The sequence below is a fragment of the Plutella xylostella genome, chromosome 15 (genome assembly GCF_932276165.1).
Source record: "Plutella xylostella chromosome 15, ilPluXylo3.1, whole genome shotgun sequence".
In the NCBI taxonomy this organism is placed as follows: Eukaryota; Metazoa; Arthropoda; class Insecta; order Lepidoptera; family Plutellidae; genus Plutella; species Plutella xylostella.
The window spans coordinates 6,161,113-6,185,580 of NC_063995.1; the positions used below are offsets into that span (position 1 = coordinate 6,161,113).

General features: G+C 37.3%; 2 protein-coding genes across 2 annotated transcripts in view; one reads left to right on the top strand and one right to left on the bottom strand.

The window, feature by feature from the left end:
* Window positions 1-3,962: 3,962 nt before the first annotated feature.
* LOC105390455 (gustatory receptor for sugar taste 64e) overlaps window positions 3,963-24,468 on the bottom strand; it is a 35,930-nt gene continuing 15,424 nt past the window's right edge. The window contains exons 2-12 of the mRNA XM_048626132.1: window positions 10,752-10,893; window positions 9,469-9,613; window positions 9,087-9,205; window positions 8,619-8,798; window positions 8,044-8,192; window positions 7,637-7,759; window positions 6,666-6,820; window positions 5,802-5,846; window positions 5,380-5,560; window positions 4,950-5,039; window positions 3,963-4,145 (exon numbers count right to left, since the gene is read on the bottom strand). Of these exons, the coding sequence (XP_048482089.1) occupies window positions 4,014-4,145; window positions 4,950-5,039; window positions 5,380-5,560; window positions 5,802-5,846; window positions 6,666-6,820; window positions 7,637-7,759; window positions 8,044-8,192; window positions 8,619-8,798; window positions 9,087-9,205; window positions 9,469-9,613; window positions 10,752-10,893 (1,461 nt within the window). The 3' untranslated portion in view covers window positions 3,963-4,013. The remainder of the gene's footprint in view (window positions 4,146-4,949; window positions 5,040-5,379; window positions 5,561-5,801; window positions 5,847-6,665; window positions 6,821-7,636; window positions 7,760-8,043; window positions 8,193-8,618; window positions 8,799-9,086; window positions 9,206-9,468; window positions 9,614-10,751; window positions 10,894-24,468) is intronic.
* The window catches only part of LOC105390454 (gustatory receptor for sugar taste 64e), a 32,914-nt gene continuing 17,930 nt past the window's right edge, over window positions 9,485-24,468 (top strand). The window contains exons 1-3 of the mRNA XM_048625696.1: window positions 9,485-9,608; window positions 12,296-12,399; window positions 18,625-18,758. Coding sequence (XP_048481653.1) covers window positions 18,635-18,758 — 124 coding nt within the window. The 5' untranslated portion in view covers window positions 9,485-9,608; window positions 12,296-12,399; window positions 18,625-18,634. The remainder of the gene's footprint in view (window positions 9,609-12,295; window positions 12,400-18,624; window positions 18,759-24,468) is intronic.

Consider the following 24,468-nt stretch of genomic DNA (forward strand, 5'->3'; position numbering starts at 1 on the left):
CGTGCACCGCTTCTAAGTGTTATAGCACTTCAATTTGATGCTTCCGCTAAGGTAGGGTATTCTATTAAAGCAGCTTTCTTCTGAACTGCCCAAAGTGACCTGTAGACTGCTCCTGGGGATAGTTGTGCAATCAATTTTTTATTTCGATGTCTCTGCTGAAGAAACTGTCTAATGCAGCTTTTGTTCTAAACTGCCTAAAGATCATTGGACTGCTCATGGGAATGATGACGCACGGTAAGTACAGGAGCGTTACTCTATACTGATGAGAAACGAACGAACGAGAGCTGTCGTGCAATCGGCACGTTTAATACATACAAACAGATAGAGCGGCTCGCGTCGCAGTGCACTGAAAGTTCGTTTTTCGTCATATAAAGTGACTCCCCAGACACTATCTTAAGTGTCATGACACATCGGCAGATTCCAGCTTTGAGTCTTTTCTTTTCTCGGCTGTGAGCAAAGTGAATCCCACGGGCGAGTGTTCAACCTGAAAGCACTGAGCTAATTCCTGATTTCGTGAAAGTCGCTGTTGCTATACCATACCGCTTCACAAGTTACCGAATTTATTATGATCCTACTGTCGGGTGATCATGATTAGAGTGTCATCGCGGTTTCTGAGTGACACCATATAAGCTGTCTTCCTTAAGTCCCAGTGGATTGTGAGTGTGTGTCCGAGCTCTTTGTTGAAAAATGCGTGAACCTCCTACGCAGCAGCTGTCTACTAGTTGTGTATCGAATAAATCGAGTAACGGTGCTCTTGCACGAGACGACTACCTTTTGGTAAAATTATAACTTCCACTATTCTGGGAACATGCATATATATACCTACTGTGTACTGTGTATCACATCACGTGTAGCCGTAGCCCAACTCAATTTACTGGGCTAGATAATAAACAATGGCAGTCGTCATTAAATTTCTATGAATTTCGAAGGTCATCATTTGGAGCACAATTCAAAGGGTGAAAGTACCTATTCATGCCTAAACGGCTTCTCTAATGAAAATGTATTTTTAATTCGATTCTGGCGCAAACGTTTCATAACTATTTTTCAACACTGTATCTGCTGAAACTACTTATACTGACTGGTTAAGATGCAGACGTGCCGTTTTCACAATTCCATTTTGAGTAATCTGTTTTATGGATCTTTCAGTTAGTTACGTAACTAGTTACTTACCAAGTAAAAAAAAAATACTTGTGTCATGCTCGTACTCGCATCTCATTTAGGAGCTCTCTGGCCTCTAGCTGAAGGCTAGAACTGGTATATATATCTACTAAGCTAGTACAGAGTTATAACCGGGCAGCGGTGACGTGGTAGCTGCTTGATTTATTAGAGTTTGCGGAAAACTTTCTAAATAAGTAATAATTATTAGTCATAATATTAACTCTTCGCAGTTCTTTCAGAATGCAATACGGTCGCTGAAGTAGGTAACCTTCCTTAGCTGGACAACAACAACAAGCCTTTTTGTTTTAAAGAGTGTCACAGTTATTCGCCTTTCCACTGTCATATCGATGTCCAAGGACTTTTTCTTGGGTATAGCTAACTACCTAAGTTTACCTATAGATAGCCGCAAGCTATCTGCTGTTGGCGAACTGTCAGTTCTGATTGATAAGTCAGGCTCGAGGTGGCTCGTCCACCATGATTGTTGCTTCCACAGCTTAGAGAGTCTATGTTGGCTGTCGTTGCATCAGGTCTGATCAGGTACAACTAACATCTTTACGTACCATCTTTATTTAATCGAGCTATTTTATTTTGTTTTATCTAGGTCGACTTAGTGGATTCAAAATCGAACCTACAACAATGTAAGTGGGTACCTACCTACGTACCTTTCAAGTTGCAACAAGGCGAAGCCTTAAGGTTTTGGCCGAGACGTGCCCTTAGTGTTGACGAACCTACCTAAAGGTGACCTTGTTAATGTTTTTCATATGAAGTACTGAACATTTTACTTATCCTGGTGGCATGACTGATCATTTACTTACCCAGTTAAGACATGTTAGTCGGGTTTCATTTATCAACTATTATAATTGTTAGTGTTGTGTTAATCAATCTTTATTAATTGATGTCATCTACCAAGGAATGCTGCCAGAGCTCATAATATTCACACATGATGATACAGAATGATAGTAGCCCACAAAATCGGTGCAAAGGCTTATAAAATAACTTTCCTTCCTAGTAGGACTGCACAGGAACTCGTTAACCGCCGAGTTAGTTAGAATACAAAATTAGACTGTGTGTTACTTGTCAATCTAGAATATGAATATTGTTACCTGCATCATGTTTTGAAAAACTGAATACTTAGTTATCCGCCAGTGTCACAGCCTTCACCTAATCTTTTCCAGTAGCTGATGAGGCTGAGATATTTAGTAAAATTATCTTCCCTTCAAGCACCACTCCTCGTTCCAAGGACTAGATGCCGCGCCAGGTGTTGCAGGCCGTGTCGTCGTACGGGGCTGACTGAGCAGGTCCTCGAGGCTCCAGGGTCGGCTGCTGCATTTCTGAGGTCAGTCCAGAATTACATACCCTAGTCAGCATGTGCTGACCTGAGCCCCAGCGGCCTGGATCGATATTCTACACTTTACAGCTTTTAAATATTGTTGCAAAGTATTTCACTGGTTCCATCCATTCGGCTAGTGTATGTTAAAAATATTGCCTTGACAATAACAAGATTTTGATCAATAATTACTTATAAGTATTGCTTTCGAAGAGGCACTGTGTGTATCCATATGTATAAATACCTACCTATATGTATAGGTACATACCTTCCATAACTTTCTGAAAAGTCAGGAATAATAAGGAAGTACTTAAGTCTTATGTATACTTATACCTTTCTTTTTAGTATATCTATTACCTAGAAATCTATGCATTATAAATTTATAGATTCAAATATTTATCTACTGATATACTCATCAGTAGCTTATGGGTCACAGTTGGTTTTCTCTCCACCATGCGATAATAAACACATCTCACAATGTTTAACTAGGTTTCAGATAGGCTCAGACTACATAATAGACGCATTTTTCCTGAAATAAAAATGACATATTATGTATCTAGCCTATCTGAAACCTAGTCATTTCTGCATGGTGATATTACAACTGAGGCGCGCGGGCGACTCACTCTATTTATATAGGCACCCGCACCTTGCAAACTAAAGGTGGAGAGAAAAATTGACTTTATTTAACTGTCACTGTGACCCTTATGATGCCGAACACGGAGAAAGTCGAAACGCCATATCTCACAATGTTTAACTAGGTTTCAGATAGGCTAGATACATAATATGTCATTTTTATTTCAGGAAAAATGCGTCTATTATGTCTTATTTCCCTCCATACTTTGCGATCCCACTCAGTAATTCAAATCATAATCTCAATGGATAAAAAAACTTATCAATAACCTAATCTAACCTAACCTAACTTTGTTATTAAAATATCATCTCTCACTTCCATGATCAGCCGACACCAGCCCGCAATCCTTTCGGAATATTGAAGTAACGAGGCCATTTTAATATTCCCATCGAGTTTTCATAATAATTGAAATCTTTGTCGAGCGACGTTACATTATGCGAAGTGCTTCAGCCGTGAACAGCGAGCGCTCTAATGGCAGCTCGATATTAGCTGAAGGGATCTCGAAGGTGGGGGCTGATTTCAACGTTGAACTGTAATGCTATTTCAACGTCAAACTGTAATGCTATTCTACAATCGAAACTGGATAGTTATAGGTTAGGTGCGGAGTGGGTGACGGGTGGCTGTAATGAGCTGTGACCTTTATTCCGATGAGATGTTGCCGCACGTTATAGAAAGTCCATCTAGCTAGCTTTATCTGAAGATTTTAAATGATGATGGTAAGTAATATTACTTAGTAGGTACTACTGAACTCTGTTATTATTTAGTACTTAATGCCGACGTTATCTACCGGTCACAATTGGAAGCCCATATGTAAAAGTAACTACTTCAAATTCAATAAAATTTCAATTAACATGTAAATTAAATATGTTTATTGTTCTCATGTAGGTACAAACACAATTACGGCATAGGTAATGTTGACGACTCGTTCAAGTTGAGCAAAGTGGCAGCGGTGGCGCTCGCAGGAGATGCAGACGAAGGTGCGTTGAACTGTACCATCACCAGTTCATACGTCACTATTGTGCCCGCAACCTGAAAACAGCACAATGGAACAATGTTAAATGGTATAATTTATATCGAAAGAACTATGTTCGTGGGGACCTGTCGGCGACCAAATCAACTCCCTACAACATTACAGTTGTAGAGAGTTACTCTCTACTCAAAATTCTACGCTCGTTTGGCATCACAATAAAATATATTTTTTCTCAAGCCGACTTCCATCGACCTGGATTCTGAGTCTGAAAATTTGTAAGCCTCTAAGTAAAACGTGCCTTTATAAATATTATGTTGCCATTTTGTACGAGTAGGAAACAATCCTTTTTTGAATTTTATATCGTAAAAAATTATAAGGACGATATTGAATAACGAAACAAACATAATATCTTAAACCTAAAGTCGTGTCCCATATCTAAGTATTGTAAGTAACAAGAAAGCAATTGTATTATACTCAGTAAGCTGGTTTTAACTCGGAAAATCCCTTGCTAAGGGATCTCTGTTACATAGTTTCTGGATTAAATTCACACTTGAATCAGCTTACAAACAAGTTTATATGCATGGCTGTGATAGGATTTCTATACTTATTATGACTGTATTAAAGATTTTAATGATAATTCCATAAATAAGAAATTAATAATATATGAATACATAAACTAAGTAAAAAAAATATTTCACATTTATTAAGTAAACTATAATTTCATCTAGAAGTACATACCTACGTATAGATACTTTAAAAATTAAAATGTTAAAAAAAAAATTGGCCATTTGGTGTCGGTGGCATTTAGAAAGTGGGAATTTTTCATTGCTTGCAAGTGTATTAAGTATTTAGTTTAAACTTACGGTTAGCAATAGGCCTCTGGTCACGCTGAAGAACTGCAGTCCGCTGAGCGCGACGTGGTCTCCGTTCACTTGATCTAAAAACCTTTGCACCTGAAAAAAAAGAGAATATAACGTTATATTCTCCAAAAAGCTGTGGACTCTGTTTAATTGACGCAATTAGTATAGTATAGACATTAAAGCTCTCGATCATTTATATGGGAAACTATTTTTATGAACAAAAGGAAATTAAAGAAACCCTTAGGTATACGATTATTTTGGTCAGCCCGTGTATTGGTCTGTCAATAGTTATCTGGTTTAGTACAGTTCAGTAGACAAGCGACGGCCTCCATACCTCAATGCAATTAACGGGCGAGGGCAATCCTACCTCTATGCAGTAGACGGACGAGGGCAATCCTACCTCAATGAAGTAGACGGGCGAGGGCAATCCTACCTCAATGCAGTACACGGGCGAAGGCACGTCGTACAGTACGGGCGCGGGCACGGCGGACGCGGAGTGCACCTGCGCCGCCACCAGCGACACCGCCACCGAGCGGCTGATGAGGTAAACTAGGGAGAAGAGGAAGTACGCCGCCGCCTCGTAGCCCTTGCCCGGCCCCGCGCCTGTTGTAGAGCTGTAGGAGGTGATGATTAATGGAGATGATTTTGTTTTCTTGTTAAAGTCGATTTTATCTAACAAACACAGGGCTATAGAGCAAATTAATTTAGTTTATTAAATTTTCAATGTAATTATACCATTTAATGTGTGCAACAAAGTTTTCTTAAAAATACTAATAAATAAATCCATTTAGTCATTCAATTGGCTGAAAGAAATTACTTTATCAGAATACACTTTAGGTACTGTAACACACTTACCTACTTGTTGTACCGGAACATTCAACTCTCCCTTTGAATCCATTTCTGAAACCAACAGATTTAAGTAAAATAGCAGTAGGAAGTCGTATGTATACATATGCATATACTGCATAGTAAATAGCTCACCACTATTTCACTACACTATTCCACTACACACTCCCCAAAGGGAAACTCAGAGGTGACTCGCAAGCCGCTTAGATATAGGTGGACAATTCATGTCTCACAACTAACAAGCCACAGGTAGAGCGAAAATGTAGCGCATTGAAGTCAAAACCAGAAGAGGGTATAGGAGGTACGTACGGTGGCCTGCGCCTTAAAGTATACAGGCGGAGTTTTTAAAATAGCTATCCCTGATGATGAAGGGACCAGCTACATCTGTTATAAATCCGGGGACGTGTTGTGTGAGATGTGTGTAGCAGTGGTGTTTATGTGGATGTGCTTGAGCAGCATGTGAGCTTGAGATCGCTATTTTAATAACTCCGCCTGTATACTTTTAGGCGCAGGCCACCGTACTTATTTATGAAATTCACACCTTGCCTTTTATAAATGTTGCATCTAAAATTGGTTTCGGTTTGCAGTTACCTGTACCGTTCAAATGTTTTTAAAGTACGTAAACCTCACCTCTACACTACATATCTCAAATATCTTTATAATGAGGTTTGAAGAAGAACACAAGTAATTTCAAGGCAGGAGGCCCTCACACTGCAGCCAAGGGTTTTACGGGTCTTTTGTTCACAAAGTGTCCACCAGCCCACACTAGACCAGAGTGGTGGACCAGGCCTAAAACCCTTCCTTCATTGGAAGGAGACCCGTGTCCCAGCAGTAGGGACGTGATGGGTTGTGATGATTACAAGCGACACTCACTCAAGGGTGTTAAACAGCTGGAAGCAGACGAAGAACAGGTTGTTGGCGAAGCTCATGAAGACCACGCCGCTGATGGCCTCGTCCACCTTGCGGACCAGCTGCGTGGCGCGCCCGTACTCCTCGCGGGTAGACCGCCAGAACAACTCCGGGAGGTACTGGGGACAGTTGAACAAGTTACTGGGTTTGAAGGATTTTCAGATGAATGTATAATTTGTATTTCGGTATTCAGGTCATACTTCTTAACAGCACAATTAATCCAAGGGGAACTGTTTGGAAGTTATACGGGTCGCCACGACTGTATCCTTAGGGTGGGCCATCTAGGTGAGTATCCTCATTCTTTTGTTTGGCAAATTTAGCATACATACATAATATATGACTTAACTTTAACTGACCAGGAGAAGCTTATAGCTCCTATAGTCATACCTCTACCAATGGCTAAAAGTATGCATAAAGATGTAAAATTTGGCCACACTTTGGGTGCCTTTGCATCAGAAATATGCTATTGCTATGCAGCGTGTATGCAGCTATGCTGCGATGAGATGAAAGAAATCCGTTCCCACCCGTGTTAATCGTGTTATGCTAAGTGGACCAATTAGTAATTGGTATCCATAGCAACGTAGCATAGTACATATAAATAAATAAATAAATAAATATGTGGGGACATCTCACACACGGCCATCCGACCCCAAGCTAGGCAGAACCTGTGTTATGGGTGTCGGACAGCTGATATATCTACACAAATACATAGATAGATAGATACTAAATATAAATATCAACACCCAAGACCCGAGTACAAATATCTGTCTTTAAACAAATATCTGCCCCAGCCGGGAATCGAACCCGGAACCATCGGCTCAGTAGTCAGGTCACTAACCACTACGCCATTCGGTCGTCGCCAGTACATATCCAGTGGAAAGGCACTCTTAAATCGTATGAGTATTCTATGATACATATAAATACTGAGTCCTGACCTTGCCCTGTGCGTTGAGCAGCTTCTGGTTGACGAGGTCGAGGCGCGACGTGAGGTAGTAGCTCATGCAGATCACGAACAGGTCCGAGAAGTTCCAGATGAACGTCGACTGGAAGTGCAGGAACTGGAACAGGAGAGTCAAACTTTTCAAGCCTCCTAAAGTCTTTAAAGAGTGGGTTTATATGTAGCATGTTTTTGGACATGGTTGTTTACAAGCTAACCGCAGAGTTTTTGGTGGAAGGATTGGATTGGTTGGAGCTTACAGTTGGGGTTTGCCTCCTGATTGGTTTATAACAAGGGTTCTACCTCAGTATGTAGTCAAATCTTGCGCTGAATTCTCGCATTTGTATGTGGCTTTTACCTATGCAGGTAGGTACAGTGTGCAAAAGGGTGGAAAATAAGCCCTACCTGAGTCATAATGCCTAGATAGGGCGAGTAGGGCAGGAAGTTGAAGACCCACGGGTAGAAGTGCCGCACGAAGCCCTCATACACGGGCGCGTCGGGGAAGCAGTGCGCCGCTCCCGCGAACGCCTGCAGCAGCGACAGTATGTGTTCCACTGGAATATTAACGCTTATGCTGAGTAGGGGACCTTTTCAGTAACATTTAAAAACTGCATTTCATTTGTTGTTCTTAAAATTATTGTGGGTTATGTAATAGTGTTATAATTTATAAATTTTCATCTTTTCCAGTAAGTGAGTACATAGTGAGTGGCGAAGCTGGGGTCCAGCTGCTCCGTGTGGGACACGAAGTGCGGCAGTACATAGGTGAGTACGTACTGAGTGCGAGTGTGGGTACGACGGCGCAGGTGGCGTTGCAGCGGCGCGCCAGGCGCTGGTCGAGGCTGGGGTCCAGCTGCTCGGTACATAGGTGAGTACGTACTGAGTGCGAGTGTGAGTACGACGGCGCAGGTGGCGTTACAGCGGCGCGCCAGGCGCTGGTCAAGGCTGGGGTCCAGCTGCTCGGTACATAGGTGAGTACGTACTGAGTGCGAGTGTGAGTACGACGGCGCAGGTGGTGTTACAGCGGCGAGCCAGGCGCTGGTCGAGGCTGGGGTCCAGCGCCTCGGTGCGGGCCACGAAGTGCGCGAGCCGCGGCCACACGCGCGCCACCTGGTAGAACATCACCATCGTGATGCACGTCGTGCCGTAGAATATTACTGACGCTGTAAGGAAAACATTAAAATAGGTTTAAACATTTTTTAATTTTATATTTCCTTACTTATTTAAATTTGTATTATTTTCCTTACATATTTAAAATTATAATATATTTCTTATTTTTTTCTTTAAATAGACAGAGTGATTTAAAAGGAAGGTTTATATACATGTATTTTTTAGCCTGGAAGTCCAAAGAGAAAACCCTTTAGAGCGCAATTTGTTTTTAACTGGGAAAGAGACAATAATAATAATATACATAGCTCAATAATATAATACCAACTCAACAACGAACTTACTTGTGGCTTTCAGTGATGAATCTGAATAAACAATTTTGTAAAAACACATAACTGTTATAAATATTTGCCCAAGTAGCGATAGGAATGAATAGACACACTTCCATGATTTTTTTTCGAATCTGAAACAAATAAAAACATCATATATGTATAGAACAAGTACGTAAAAGAATGGAAAGAAATGGCAGAAACGTCTTTCTAAAACTTCTACATTCTAAGTAAGTACTGGGTTTTAAAGGAAGTAGTTTCTAAAAAAATGGCTTGAAACGTGGAAGTCTTGGGTAAAACGCTTTGAAACGGAAAATAATTGTAAGTATTTTTTTTCAATTGGCGGTGGCGCTAGTTAAATCGGCCTTGGGTTGAACCTAAGATAAACGGTACTCACTTGACATTCTTGGCAGTGCTGGCGGCGACGCCCTGCACGGGGATGAGCGAGAAGGCCTGCCCCACCAGCAGCGTGGTGCGCAGCGCGGCCTGCAGCGTCGCCACGGCGGCCGCGGGCTTCACCACCGGGACTGACACGCGGTTCTCTATCAGAAAGATAAGTTATTTATTTACTTAACACAACACATATACAGGTTACACAGCAAGATTACTAACATTAAGTTTAAGATTACATAAACACACAACATCACAATGTAAGTAAAGGAAAATGTTGATTAAATATGGTGTAGGTATAAGGAATGGTTGTTATATCGCAAGGTGAAGGAAGACATCGTGAGGAAACCTGCACATCTAGATTCTAGATGTATGCCCTAAGTACATTGTACTTATTCAAAAACGTGCGATACGGCTCGCGACATACCACGTGAATTAGAAATAATGTACAGCGAAATGAGGGTGTAGCTCAGTCGGGTAAGCGCCCGCTTCTCACGCCAGAGATGCGGGTTCGAATCCCGGCGCTGACATGTACCAATGAGTTCTTTTCTGAATTTAAGTACAATGTATACCATCGCTCTTACGGTGAAGGAAAACATCGTGAGGAAACCTGCATATCTAGATTTAGCACATCTAGATATGTGAACCCACCAACCCGCAGTGGACCAGCGTGGTGGGAAATGGTCCAAGCTTAGGAAGGCAGTTTAGACCTTGGGGATATGCACAAAGGTTCCATTCGAGAGAGCCAGGTGCAGGTACTGACACCCCCACAGAGAATAGAATAGAATAGAATAGAGGGTGTCTCGCTTACGAGTCACGACTCACGTCTGACTACAATTTGGGGTTTACAGTCGTGAGCATATAATGTATGTTATGACTTATGTCACACGATGGACGGTGGAAAAAAAATCAATATTTTATATTTATAATAAAAAAAATATTTACATTATATTCAATATTTTATAAAGACTTTTAATACGTTTCTAAACGTGGAACTGTGGAAAAAATAATGCTGACGCAGAAAATTTTATTTCCCCCGTTGTTATATGTTATATGTATTTATTATCGAAGGGAAGTAAAAGAAGGTTTACCAGTAAAAACAAAGTACAGGCAACTTAAATAAAAATAAATAAAATTATTTACACAAATAAGCCAGCGCACTTGCCACTTTGTTTAGAGCTAATGAAACGTTGGTAAAGCAAGATAAATAAAGTGACTTCTAACTCAGCTAATTAATTGACCTACTAAGGAAAGGAATAAGAGAGCGAACGAAAAACAATAAATACGTACTTTTTGTCGGTATCCACGAAACGTTTTTTTTATTTTTCTGCCCCATCGTTTCTTTTTTCAAGTCCAGTTTGGAATGGACATTAGTCTTGTGCCATGGTATTATTAGATCCGCCTCCCAAATTATCGGTTGTACGTAAACCATCTGTAAAAAGCACTTTCAATTTGTATAAAAGCTTATTAGATTAGACAGAACACTTTGTTTTCGTGTCAACACTCTTGAACTGCCTACCTTTCACAACACTGATTTAGCATTTATAAATACTTAGTTATTCACCATCAGGGAAACCCATCTTATTTCAATACCCCGGGCGCAACCTGACGACAAAATGCTTCATGCGGTTGTATGCCGCGGCCGATCCCCGAGTACCAATCTATACTTAGTGGCTTTATGAACTTTTTATAATACTTATTTATGCCTCAAAGACATTTAACGAAATCAAATAGATTATAAATTTATATTTAGGTACTTATCTAGGCACAATTTTTTCGATTTGCGCAAATCAAAACTAGATCGGGATAAAATAATTAGCACTCGTAACTAACTCCCAGGTAGGTATCTATATGGAATTGTCTCAGTAAACTCCGCAACCCGACACACTCAAAACATGAATTTGAAAATTCCATTGTATTTTTAATTAATAAGTGTAAGCATCGCAATAATGGACACACACTACACAATATTCACACTCACTCTATCAACGAGTATATAAACTTAGTAGAACTTCTTAAAACTAAGTACCTATAAACTGTAACTCAATTTCAATTGTTTTGATATCTTACGTTAACTGTCACTGCATTGTTACGAATTACGATGAAATCAAAATACGGTCATGTTTATGTTACATTTCATGTCATGTCACGAGACGTGAAAATATTTGTGTGGCGGCGACGTCGATCGCGCACCCTCATAGATTATTCTAGATTGTAGATAGGGTAACCTCAACGAAAACTATAGGTATAAATTTTTCCACTCACAGTTGTTAGTCGTAGTAGACAAATGAGGTAATGAGCTATAAAATTATGCAGATTATTGAACCGAATAATCTGACAATACAAACAACGTTGGTTTACCTTTCTATAAAGCGATAAAATTGTTCATCAATTAAGTTTCATGAAACATTTTTCTTTTTCCGAATGTACCTACCTACCTACACAGATATCTTTTCAAATGCCCCAGTAAGTGAGATTGTTTAAAGTTTGCTCAGTGTCCCTTTAAGTCAGCAGTATAACAGTATCGGGTTCCAAATTGGAATCTATGTAAGTATTTGTTTATCTTCTTACATCAATTAAATTGTATTATATTTTCATTTTCATGTTTCAAATTATTAAAAAAATAGTAATGTACATTAAATATTTAAAATATACTACACTATAGAGACGTGAGTTGTTATATCGGTCTGATATTTATTTAGAAATGTTAGCACTAGTAATTTCCTACTCGAATGAAATAATAAACTTTGTACAGCCAGCAACATAAAGAGCTAACACGTTTTAGATATTTCAGGTTTGGCTTATACAAACCTTTTTTTTCGTTTTAATTTCAGTATAAAAATATGCTGTCGACGAAATAAATTATAGTAAGTCGGACTTTGGTTCAACGAGACTTTTACCGGTGGTGATGATGATGAAATAACATCTTACAAATTAGGTAAGCAATCAGTATTTATTTAAATTACGAAAATAATGTTCAATAATAAATCATAAGTAGGGTATTTGATGCGATAACTTATCTATTTATTAGTTAAATCAGGGGGATGGATAAAGAGCAATACAAAATAAAAATATACAATTTAGAATTTTCACAATTTCTACACAGTATAAAAATAAAAATTCAAAAAATATGTGAACCGCCTGTAGTCTAACTATTTGTTTACAAGTTGAACACCATTCCACATTGATCTAATCAACCCATAATTGACTTTAACTGCAGGGTTCCAGCTAATTGTCGTTTACTTTTTATATACCCTATAACGTGCATGTACCAGCGGGGTAAAATACATCCGGGCCGATTGCAAAACAACATTCCGTCTATTTTTGTACACGTTTTAGTGATTCTAATATTTCAGTTTATAAGGCGATTCCGCGATAGTACGTAATCGAATGTTGACGACAAACATTGTTATTGCTAGGACATTATGATGGGTTTATATAGAAATTCCAATAACCAACTTTGGTTTGCGTCACTGCATAATATAATAAGAATAATTAATAAAGAGAATCGGATTAATACTCAACCATACTTTCTTTACGTGGTAGGACCAAAGGTTCGACGGTCTACCGGCCGGTCGCTGCCCTTCTCTTATGGCCTGCGGGCACTACGATTATTGTAGAGACTTTATATATATTTGTATAATTTAACCGCTATTTTTATATCGCAATGAGCACCGACATGTACCTATGCATGTTATACAGTATTTCTACGACAAAAATACCTATCACATCGAGTTTTTAGTGACGACATTGCACCGATGTCAACAACATCAAAATCAAAACAAGTGATCAAAACACACAAACGATTTGATGACACTAGCAGATAAGTAATTCCTAAAACAGTTTAGTTTGTACATTTACGGTTTTCGCGAACACTACACGACGCTGAGATATCTCTCTAAATAAGATCACTAATGGAACCTGAACTAGAAATCTTAAGAAATTGAAACATTGCCCGCAAGTACAGTCAAGTGCAATTAATCCTGATCCCCTATATAGCTATAACTACAACCCTCCCACATAGGCGCCACCTATGTAAAATAACCTTGAACTACATACACCTTGTTTCGTTACTAAGACTTCTGTATGTGTGTTAAAATATGGCGCTAAATATCGACTTTTATTAATTTAAGCGCCATCTTAAATCAAATATTGGAACTAGCTTCATAAAGTTCATGCCAGAATGTTAAAACCTGTGTTGTTCACTTTTAACTATTTTTAGCCAGCTCAGTGTGATACGAAGTGATTGCATTTTTCACCAGTTTAACTACTTGACGGTGTGGTGTAATCGTTAAGGTATTCGGCTTTCAATATGGAGGTTCAGAGTTCAAATCTCTGGGAGGTGTGACTTTTAAAATTTATTTTTATGTTTTACTTTGTTAATCATTATAGATAGGTTATTTTAGACTATCTTTATCAATATGAACAGGAAATAAAATAAAAACATAATATGTAAGAAAAAGAACTTTATTTCACTAAACAAGTAAATATTATTAGTCTGTATGCAGAATAATTATGAACAAAAGTAAACAAATTCAAAAATTGTAGAATTACAACAATGAGAACCAACATGTTACTAAATTTCACAATTTACATCTCTTGTTGTTTTCTACAATTAAATTATAAATAAGCAACAATTTTATTACTAAGTAGTTACTTATAAATATGTAATCAATTATCTTAACAGTATGAACAAATAATTATCTTACTACTAAATAAATTTTACTCATTTTTAAACTGGGGACCCGTTAAATACCTACTAAACGTATAATAACATAGTTATAATGTTCCATTTCTTCTTTGCGAGTTGTGCTGTTATCGTGTAGAAGATATTTCTCACGCAATGCAAACAGCAACCATAATATCATCCTTAAAATTCTCAAATTAAATCTTGTCATGCGTTAGCTATTTTATAACAGTTCTTCAGGGCCCATTATAGGACATCCATCTTCGGTAACCTTTAAAAACAATAATTTGATCATGCCTTAATGAATATAATAATTGTGACATTATTACTATAGCGTAAAAAGTATATTATGATAATCTATAAGTAAAATAAATGAAAGCCAATAATATATAAAGTAACCAATAAAATTATAAAGAGAAAATACGAACCCAATGTTGTCCTGGCACTTAACTCAATTAATAATGATGACCTTGTTAATAAATTCGTTTGTCATCGTTACAAATCAATAATTTTGATTATATTATAGGTATAAATATAAATCAGATCAATCAGATGGAATTAACAAAACCCATCTCAATGCAACAAAACATTCTCTTCAAGTCTACAATTTCAAATGAGAAATAAATTCAAAATACCCTCTGCGCTTATAATATTTCATATTGTAAACAATTATCACTACATAGACTATACGTTTGCTAATGAACCGCAACATATTCACTATTTTGCAAACGAGTTCAATAAGCTTCTTGGCGTAGCGGGCAAATGGTTGGTTTGCGAATAATTGGGCCGCGGGTTCGAGCCCAGATGAAAAACAAAAATAATTTAAATTTTGTATTTCATAATATTATTGTTCTATGAATTCGTTAGTTTGTGTAAATGATGGATATTATCTAAAATCTAAATGATGGATATAAATAGGAGAATAGTAAAATAGTTCTGTGTCTGTCTATAGACACGAGCACTACCGCAACATACGTCACACCGACAAATTGGCTTTGCGTAGTTTGAATTTCTATTTGAAATGCAGGGGGTCAGGTTTTTCTGCACCTGACTGTACAAGCAATGTCCCACGTCCAAGATTGGATAAGATAGTCAATTCTCAACTACTCTCCTTTCAACCTCACTCTTAGAAATTCATTGCGAAATGCCTTGCTGACCACAGACCGCACAAAGTGTGGCCATCTCATAAGATTTCCAATTCGAGTTTGTTGAAAATGGAATTGGGATAAGTCAGTGCAATGCAAAGTATCACCACTTGTATATACAGGGTGTTGCAAAAAGGGAATACTAAGCCGAAACCTACATGTGCAGCATGGTATATCTAAGCCCGAAACTGAAATCAGAATTTCAAAATTCGCGAAAAAAATCATTTTCCATAGAAACTATATTGGTCAGGTGACTCTTACTATGGAGAATGACAATTTTTTTTCGCGAATTTTGATATTCTGATTTCAGATTCGGGCTTAGATATACGGTCAGCTGCATAAGTTGTTATACACTTCTGTACCTTGTCAAACTGACGAACTGTCAATGCTTCAATGAATGGCTATGCAGTTTGTTAGATAGACAAGGTTCATAAGTGTATAGTTACTTATGCATCAGACTGTACCATGCTGCACATGTAGGTTTCGGCTTAGTATACCCTTTTTGCAACAACTTGTATACGATGTAAACATTTTGTTTTACGGCGTGCGTTTCAGAGGCAGTCGTATAATGTTTATATTCTTTCGTTTAATGACACTCATCTTTTGTGTGTGTTAAAATAAAACTTGCGTGACTTTAGTTTAGTACAGATGCAATGCTTGATATTTATGTAAACAGCTCGATAATAACACAAATTCATGGTATATTATATATTATGAAATTATTGAGCTGTTTACATAGACATCCTAGCCATGAACATTATTCGCAATTTGAATGATGAAAATATATATAGATGAGATTCAATCAAGTTAATCTTTTATTCTGTTGAATACGATCCCAGTAACTGCCCTTTAAATAAAGATATATTATATCAAACAGAATGAAATCCAATCTTAGTTAATGTTACGGGAAAATCTTTTCAAATCAACTACATAGCTCAATCCGGATATTGAACCAACCCGGACCGTTAAGGGCCGCAACAGATGTATAAACCAAATTATAATATTTGCAGATTCTCTCAATCATTTAACTTGTGCGATCTCCGGGGGTTCCCCATCACTTCTGAAGTGGAACTTTGGACTCTGAATTCCCAATATGTAATTAGTTTACAAACTCTATGACACATTACCGTGATCGCATCTGCCAGTGTGTTCGCGAGGGATTAGGACACACGTTTCATTGTGCCTTACTTTGATGGGGCCCGATTGTATTAGGGAATGTTTAGATATGTATCAGGTAAACTAGGTAGGTCAGGTTATAAATGTTTCCTATAAGCACACAGAACTGCCTTAAACATCGTTCTTTACGTAATATTTCAGGAATAACGATACTTGAAGAAAATTGCGAAGCTTTACAAATTTTGTTTATTAACAAATATATATAATAATGGTTGCATGGAACGTGTGATTTAACCACATGGAATAATAAACACACTGCAATCAATTTTATGATTGTAGGCAATAATAGGCCTGAGTGTTTACACGATCAATACAAGCTTATATCATTCACTACTTAATATTATGCCGCCCTTGCATTATTATAACATGGTAGATTGTGACAATATTATGGCGATTTATTATAATTATTCTGTATTTGAAACCCTGACTCAAAAGTGGTGTACTTATAATAATCAAGATGTCTTTCACTGTGGATTGATTCATTAGTTTTGACAGGTGTATATTTAGTTATGGATATGTCGCAGGAATCTGGTTGAATCTCTTTTTTGGTTGAATCACGAGCTCGTTCATTGAATGGCGCTTAAAAAGCATCCTATACATTTTTTATGAATGCGGGAGTAGGAATATATATACATGAAGAATAAACGATAACATTACTTAACTTAAAATTATGTAGAGTCCGACCATGAAAACGGACACATGTAAACCGAGTAAGTATATTAACTTATTAATTATGTAATGTAAACTATTAAAAAAAATACACAAAAATACGTTTATCCGACGCGATAGAATAAATTTATTTATTTATTTAATACCTTTGTATCAAATGTTTCCAACCAGAACTAACTTAACATTACAATTTTGTAATTTGTGCTTTTGCCTTTTATTTATTTATTTTTTATTTAACTCTTTATTGTACAAATATTACAAATAAAAGTACAAAGTCAACAGTCAACCCGCAGGAGGTACAGGAAAAATAGGTAATAAGGTGTACAAAAAAAAAAGGAAAAGAATAGTAAACTTAAGTCACTTAATATTATACCTAATTAAAATATATAAATATATATACAAATATATGATTTTATTATGTAAGCTCTAAATGCTCTGAGACAGATGGAGCGGAATAAATGTCGGGAGTTAAAATTAACTTTTTCTGCCGTATAAACTACAGTTAGGGTCCATAAAACGCTCTTAATACTTCACCAAAGAAACATTCGTTTTCCAGAATGGCCGCTTATAAATTACAAAAGGTTTCACGCTTTATTATATATAGCTATTCCCGCGCGCTTCGCATCGTCTTAAAATGTTTTCCCGTGGGAATTCTGGGATAAAAAGTAGCCTGTGTTCTTTCCCAAGGTCTAGACCGTATGTATACCAAATTTCATTCCAATCCCTTCTGTAGTTTTGGCGGGAAAGAGTAACAGACAGACACAGTTACATTCGCACTTATAATATTAGTTAGGATGTAGTAGGTATATAGAGAGAGCGTGTCAAAAAAGAAACAATATTATTACAATTATAATTCCAACTAAAAACAGCAATATTACCTGTGTATACTTACGGGGTATTTATCAAAAATGGGTACTTAAAAGGATACATTTGCTAGCATTCGTAGCAGCGAAACAATATTTGTTTTGTAAAATTAAATATCTTCTAAAGGAAATTGCAAAATAAGACTCTGTATTATTTGGCAATTTCCTTCTAATAGAACGGTTGACAAACAATTATGGAGTTAGTCGAATTTTCAAAATTAATTTCTGTTGAATTGGTAAAATACGAAACATAAAATATTAGTGTCCCATTTTTCTTATTTTTTTTCCTGAAGACATAAATATAACAACGTTGACTTGGGTGCTCTGAAGTTGAGCTTCAGTCGCACATAAATATTATTATACACTCACGAGCAATGAAAAAGTTCCAGTGACAATAGCAAGAAAATTCTCCTAAACTAAAAAAAACTTTTAACTAGCAGAAGTATATTTAACAGTGCATCAGAATGTATTACCAACTAAAAACGTAAATATTTTGGTATCGTCATTTGGCATCGACATAATATTGTAAGTTGAACTTTTTATTGCTCGTGAGTGTATTTATGACGCTAGCAATACCATCCGTAGGATTGGAGTTGTACATACTTTAATAATATATGTTTCAGATTAAATAAGATGCTGAAGTTATACGAGAAGAAAATTAACACTTTGAACCGGAGGGAGAGTGAAAATAAAATGAAGGACTGCTTCATGGCACTTCGTCACTGCTGCACGTCTACATCGACTCAATCTGTTCCAAGTAAGTCATTGTATACATATATTCACCAATGTTATCTATAAGTAGTGCATGGAGGGTCATACTTCTTTGTATGAGTATTGAATGGGGATTATCAAGAATCATAAGAAATAGAGGGCATCTCTGCACAAATAAAACCGAACAAGTGCAAACGGATTTTCATTATATCTGTATTAGTTCTCGTCATTTTTATTTATAAATTTATTCGTTAAGAATTGTTATAAGTGAGGTGTTACTTACTTATTAATAGCGAAAAGTTAGTATCATGGTCAGTGGTCATATTGACTGGGATGTGCCTGAGTACATAAACTGATATATACAAACAGAACATATTGTGTATGAATATATCCTAACCCAATTAAAACCTGATGTAATAATGAGATCAACATAGATTACAGTGTGAACCGAAATAGGTTTATATAACCTATTTGTCCACCCGTTCCACAACTTTTTGCCTAAGGTGCGGTTAAACGGCGCGTGCTACTGTTAGCTCGAGCGGAGTCAGACTCAGCTTGTGATGTCAAAGTTTGCGCGATACATCACCCCATGTATGCAGCTATACATACAAGCAGGTTCACGTTCAGATCTACACGGATGGCTCGGCTCGCGTGGGCTTGTTTAACCGCACCTTAAGACAGACATGAGATAAAAAAGATAAGATAAAAATTTATTTATTGTAAACATGGGTATACAAAATGGTGTTACAAAAATATCATAGGTAGTTCTCCATGCTTTGCACTATACAGTACGTACAACTTTTTGCTTACACTTTAAAATTCATGCAAATTTACAGTTTGTGATTCATAAAGAAGTAAAAATAAGTCCACACTAACATTACACAATAATAGTAATATAATAATGAAATAGTCATATAGGTAGTAATAGTCATTAATTTATACAATAGATTAAGGGTCTGTTCCACAATGTCTGGTTAGTGGCTACCTGACGGATAAAATACATGCTGTCACTTTCTGTTATTATTTTTTAGACAGTGACAGCATGTATTTTATCCGACAGGTAGCGACTAACCAGACATTGTGGAACAGGGGCTTATAATATGTCATTTATGTAGTCATTAATTGTATAATAACATTTTTTTTGAAGAATAGTATTTAGTTTATTTTTAAATTGGATAAGGTCAAGACATCTTATATTGTTAGGCAGTTTGTTGTACAGCTTAGGGCCCATACACACAATACTCTTAGTTAAGAGCGTAGTGTTATAGCGCTCAGTGAACAGCCTGTCTCTGTTGCGACCTAGTCTTGAAGTGACATCGGTCATTGTTTTAAATAAATTTGAATTTGTTTTTACAAATAGTAGCATCTCATAAATGTACAAGCAAGGAAATGTTAATATACTGTTGTTGATAAAGTATGGTCGACATGATTCAGTGCTTCTTAAATTAAACATTGCTCGAATGCACTGTTTTTGAGCTTTGAATACTTTATCTTTATCTGTGGAGTTGCCCCAGAATATAACTCCATATCGTAGTATTGAAGCTGCATTACCATGATAAGCAGTTAAGAGTGTTTTTAGATTTGTAGTACGTGAAAGTTTGTGAAGGGCGTACGCAGCTTTACTCGTTCTCTTACATACATGATCTACATGGAATTTCCAGGACAGATTGCTGTCAATCAATAGTCCAAGAAAACGAGTGACGTTAGTGGTTTCAACCACCTTTCCGTCATGGCTGACATTTATGTGATCTGGTAGTTTTCTCTGGTAAAAATGCATAAGCTTAGTTTTCTCCAGGTTTATTAAAAGTTTGTTACCTGTAAGCCAGTTTATAACTGTGCCAAGTGAGTCATTTACTTCAATTTCATAAGATTGAGGATCATTGCATTCTATGAGAAGTGTGCTATCATCTGCGAATAGCACCATTGGAAATTTTGTGTGAAGGGGTAGGTCATTAATATATAAAATGAACAATAGAGGCCCTAAGACACTACCTTGGGGTACACCACGACTGTTTATCCTCTGTAGAGACCTATAGGTAGTTTCACATTTAGTGTCTAAACTTATTTTGGTTATTTCTACCAATTGGAATCTTTCGCTTAAATAGGATTCAATAAGCTTATGTATATTGCCACGAATTCCATAAGAATGTAGTTTCCTAAGTAAGAGTTTATGGTCGACTAAGTCAAACGCCTTAGTCATGTCCATAAACATTGCACAGCAGGGTTTTCTGTTGTCAATGTTAATCAGTGTTTGATGAAGAAAATTAAATATGGCCATGTTTATTGTTGTGTTTCTCCGGAATCCGTATTGTTCATTAACAATTTACTGTATTTGCCATACGTACCCAAGAAGACCTGCTCAAGATTAAACCAGATTCTGATAATGTTAAATATTAGAGCTATTTTAGTTGTATCTTTAGTTGCATGCTTTTTATTCAAGTGTCGAATCAGAAATATAATTTTATTATGTATCAAATCGGTTGCATCAAATAATATAACAATAATTACTGTTGAACATCTTAGGCTAAACATTAGTGTGGGTAACTTAAATTCCGATTCGCTTTCTGTAAGCGATACTAAAATTTCCTGATTTAATATCATCCTATTCGTAATTCATCTGTTAAATGGCTACCGATAATATTTCCATCTATTACCAAAACTGTAGAGGTCTTCGCACGAAGACGCACACTCTGTATATGAATATCTTATCTTTCGCGTACGATGTCATCGTTATTACTGAGTCTTGGCTCACACTGCATATCTCTGATAGAGAGTTTATAGACCAGCGGTACATAGTGTTCAGATGTGATCGCGATAGGGTTTCCACGAATAAAAAGGACGGTGGCGGCGTATTTATCGCAGTCTCAAAGGAACTACGCCCCACACAAGTTCCACTGCCTGACACATACAGCTCTCTTATGGAACACGTAATTATTCAGTTACCTAGTTCTGACCGTACTAAACATCACATCATAAGCGCTGTGTACCTTCCTCCAAAATCTCCAGAGAGCTCATACACTTTACTGCTATAGTCTCTAAATGGACTGCTCACAAGTACTACTGTTGATAAGTTCTATCTTTTTGGCGACTATAACTTAGCTAATGTAGACTGGTCACCCAATGATCCTAACACAAGAGGTCTTATATGCTCTAGCGTCTCTCCCATTGGTATGGAGCTTGGGAACTTTATGTCGTTTCAGGGCGCACTTCAGTATAATGTACTACAAAACCACCACGGAAATACCTTAGACTTACTTATCTCTAATACTGACTGCAACATTTACGCACCTAATATCACACTCTCAAAAGTAGATGCATTTCACCCACCTTTTGTCACTACAACATCCACCGGCTCTGGACCTATCCCCTTAAAACGTCGCAAAATTAAGAAATTAAATTACCATAAAGCTAATTATTCGAAAATTAATCTGGATTTAACTGCAATAAACTGGGAGAGCTTACTTTGCAACTTATCTGTCGATGATATGATTGATACTTTTTATAATACTCTTTATGGCATAATAAGGGATCACACACCTTACTGCAGTTCTAAGTCTGCAAATTACCCCCTATGGTTTTCAGCGCCCCTAATTCACTTATCTAGAAATAAAAACAAGGCCTGGATAAAGTGGAAAAAGTATAGAAATATCTCTGATTACGAGACTTTCTCATTATACAGGACTAGGTTTAAGACTGAGTGTGACAAATGCTTCTCTTCGTACATAGAGTCCGTGGAAGAAAGTATAAGCAACAATGTTAAACATTTCTGGACGTATGTTTCAAACAGGAGAAGTAGAGCTGGTATACCATCAACCATGACATATCATAACCAATCTTCAAATGACCCCGTTGATATATGCAATATGTTTTCCGATTTCTTCCAGTCCGTATACGAGCCTTCCACATTAAATATCGACGATTGGACACCTCCCCCTGACTCAACTAGTAACAATATTTTAATAAATAATGTATATTTTAGTGAGTCAAAAATAAATTTATTGTTGAGAACACTCGATACATCTAAAAGCGCTGGCCCAGACGGTATTCCTGCTGTATTTTTAGTACATACAGCCAACAGTTTGTCAAAGCCATTGCACATCATTTTCAATGAGTGTGTTATCAAAGGTGTTTTCCCGTCAATCTGGAAAATCGCCAATATCGCACCAGTCCATAAAAGTGGTTCAAGAGTCGATGTAGGGGAATACCGACCTATCTCTCTACTGTCTATCTTGTCGAAGGTTTTCGAAAGGTTGGTCCATAACGAAATTTACCCACACCTTCATAATTCCATACTCCAAGAACAACACGGTTTCGTAAAACGAAGGTCGACAGTCACAAACCTCATGATTTTCACTGGTGATTTATTTAAAAATATGGACAAAGGAACCGCAGTGGATACAGTCTACACAGACTTCCGTAAGGCCTTCGACAAGGTAGACCACGAGCTACTTCTCAAAAAAATTGCCTACAATGGTATCCGTGGTAATTTGTTGCGCTGGTTCGCGTCCTATATTGACAAAAGGAGTCAACGAGTCGTGATCAACGGTTATCAGTCTGACTTACTACCAGTGACTTCAGGCGTCCCGCAGGGATCAATACTGGGTCCGCTCTTATTTATACTGTTTATTAATGATATTAATCAATGTTTTCAAAACTCAAAATTCCTCTTATATGCCGATGACCTTAAAGCTTACAGACCAATTCAAAATGTTAATGACTGTCATCTATTCCAAGCTGATTTAGATCGCTTTAGTAATTACTGTATTGATAATAAACTGCACTTAAATCTATCCAAATGTAACACAATAACTTTCACAAAAAAACGAAAAACTATATCATTTAAGTACGCTTTATGCAATACTCCTCTTAAGAAAGTTGATACCCTGCGGGACCTTGGAGTTACTCTTGACACAAAACTTCACCTTGATCTCCACATAGGAAAAATAATAAATAAGGCTGTACAGATGTGCGGCTTCGTGCTAAGGGCGTGTACGGATTTTAAAAGTACCTCCACATACCTCTACTTATATAAAGGTCTAATACGCCCTCAACTGGAGTATGCCGTCACTGTCTGGGATCCTTTCTATAATAAATATACAGATAGCATTGAGAGGGTTCAACGAAAGTTTCTTCGAGCCGTGCACTACAGATGCTTCCGCGCATATCTTTCATATGATCAATTACTATCGAGATACAACTTGCCCACACTAAAATCTAGGCGAACAGTCTTTGGAGCCATGATTCTGTACGGTTTATGTCACAATTTCTTTGACTGTATTGACTTAACTAGCCAAATTGCCTATCTAGTACCTAGAACAGTACATCGACGTGAGGTGCGCGTTCGCCAGCTGTTCGCGCCCGGCACTTGCCGCACGAACGCTGGCGAGCGCGTCCCTTTACGCAGACTGGTCAATAACTTTAATAGTATGTTTTCTGATATTGATATATTTAGTTATTCCAAGCCTATGTTTAAAAAAATACTGTACGACACGTTGCATGTTAGTAGTAAGTAGTGTGTAGTCGTCGGCACGTGTCGAGTTTAGCACTTTACATGTACCTATACAGTACTGCGTAACAGTTGTCGTGTCGGCGTCTGCACAACGCACGCATACATTTTTATACTGTTTACCTATCTGTGGATAACGCTGTGGGTCTTATGTTTAACTAACATAATTTTACATATATACTTACAATACCTACTATACAATGTAAGACTGTTTGTTTTCCCAAATAAATAAAATAAAAAAATAAAAATA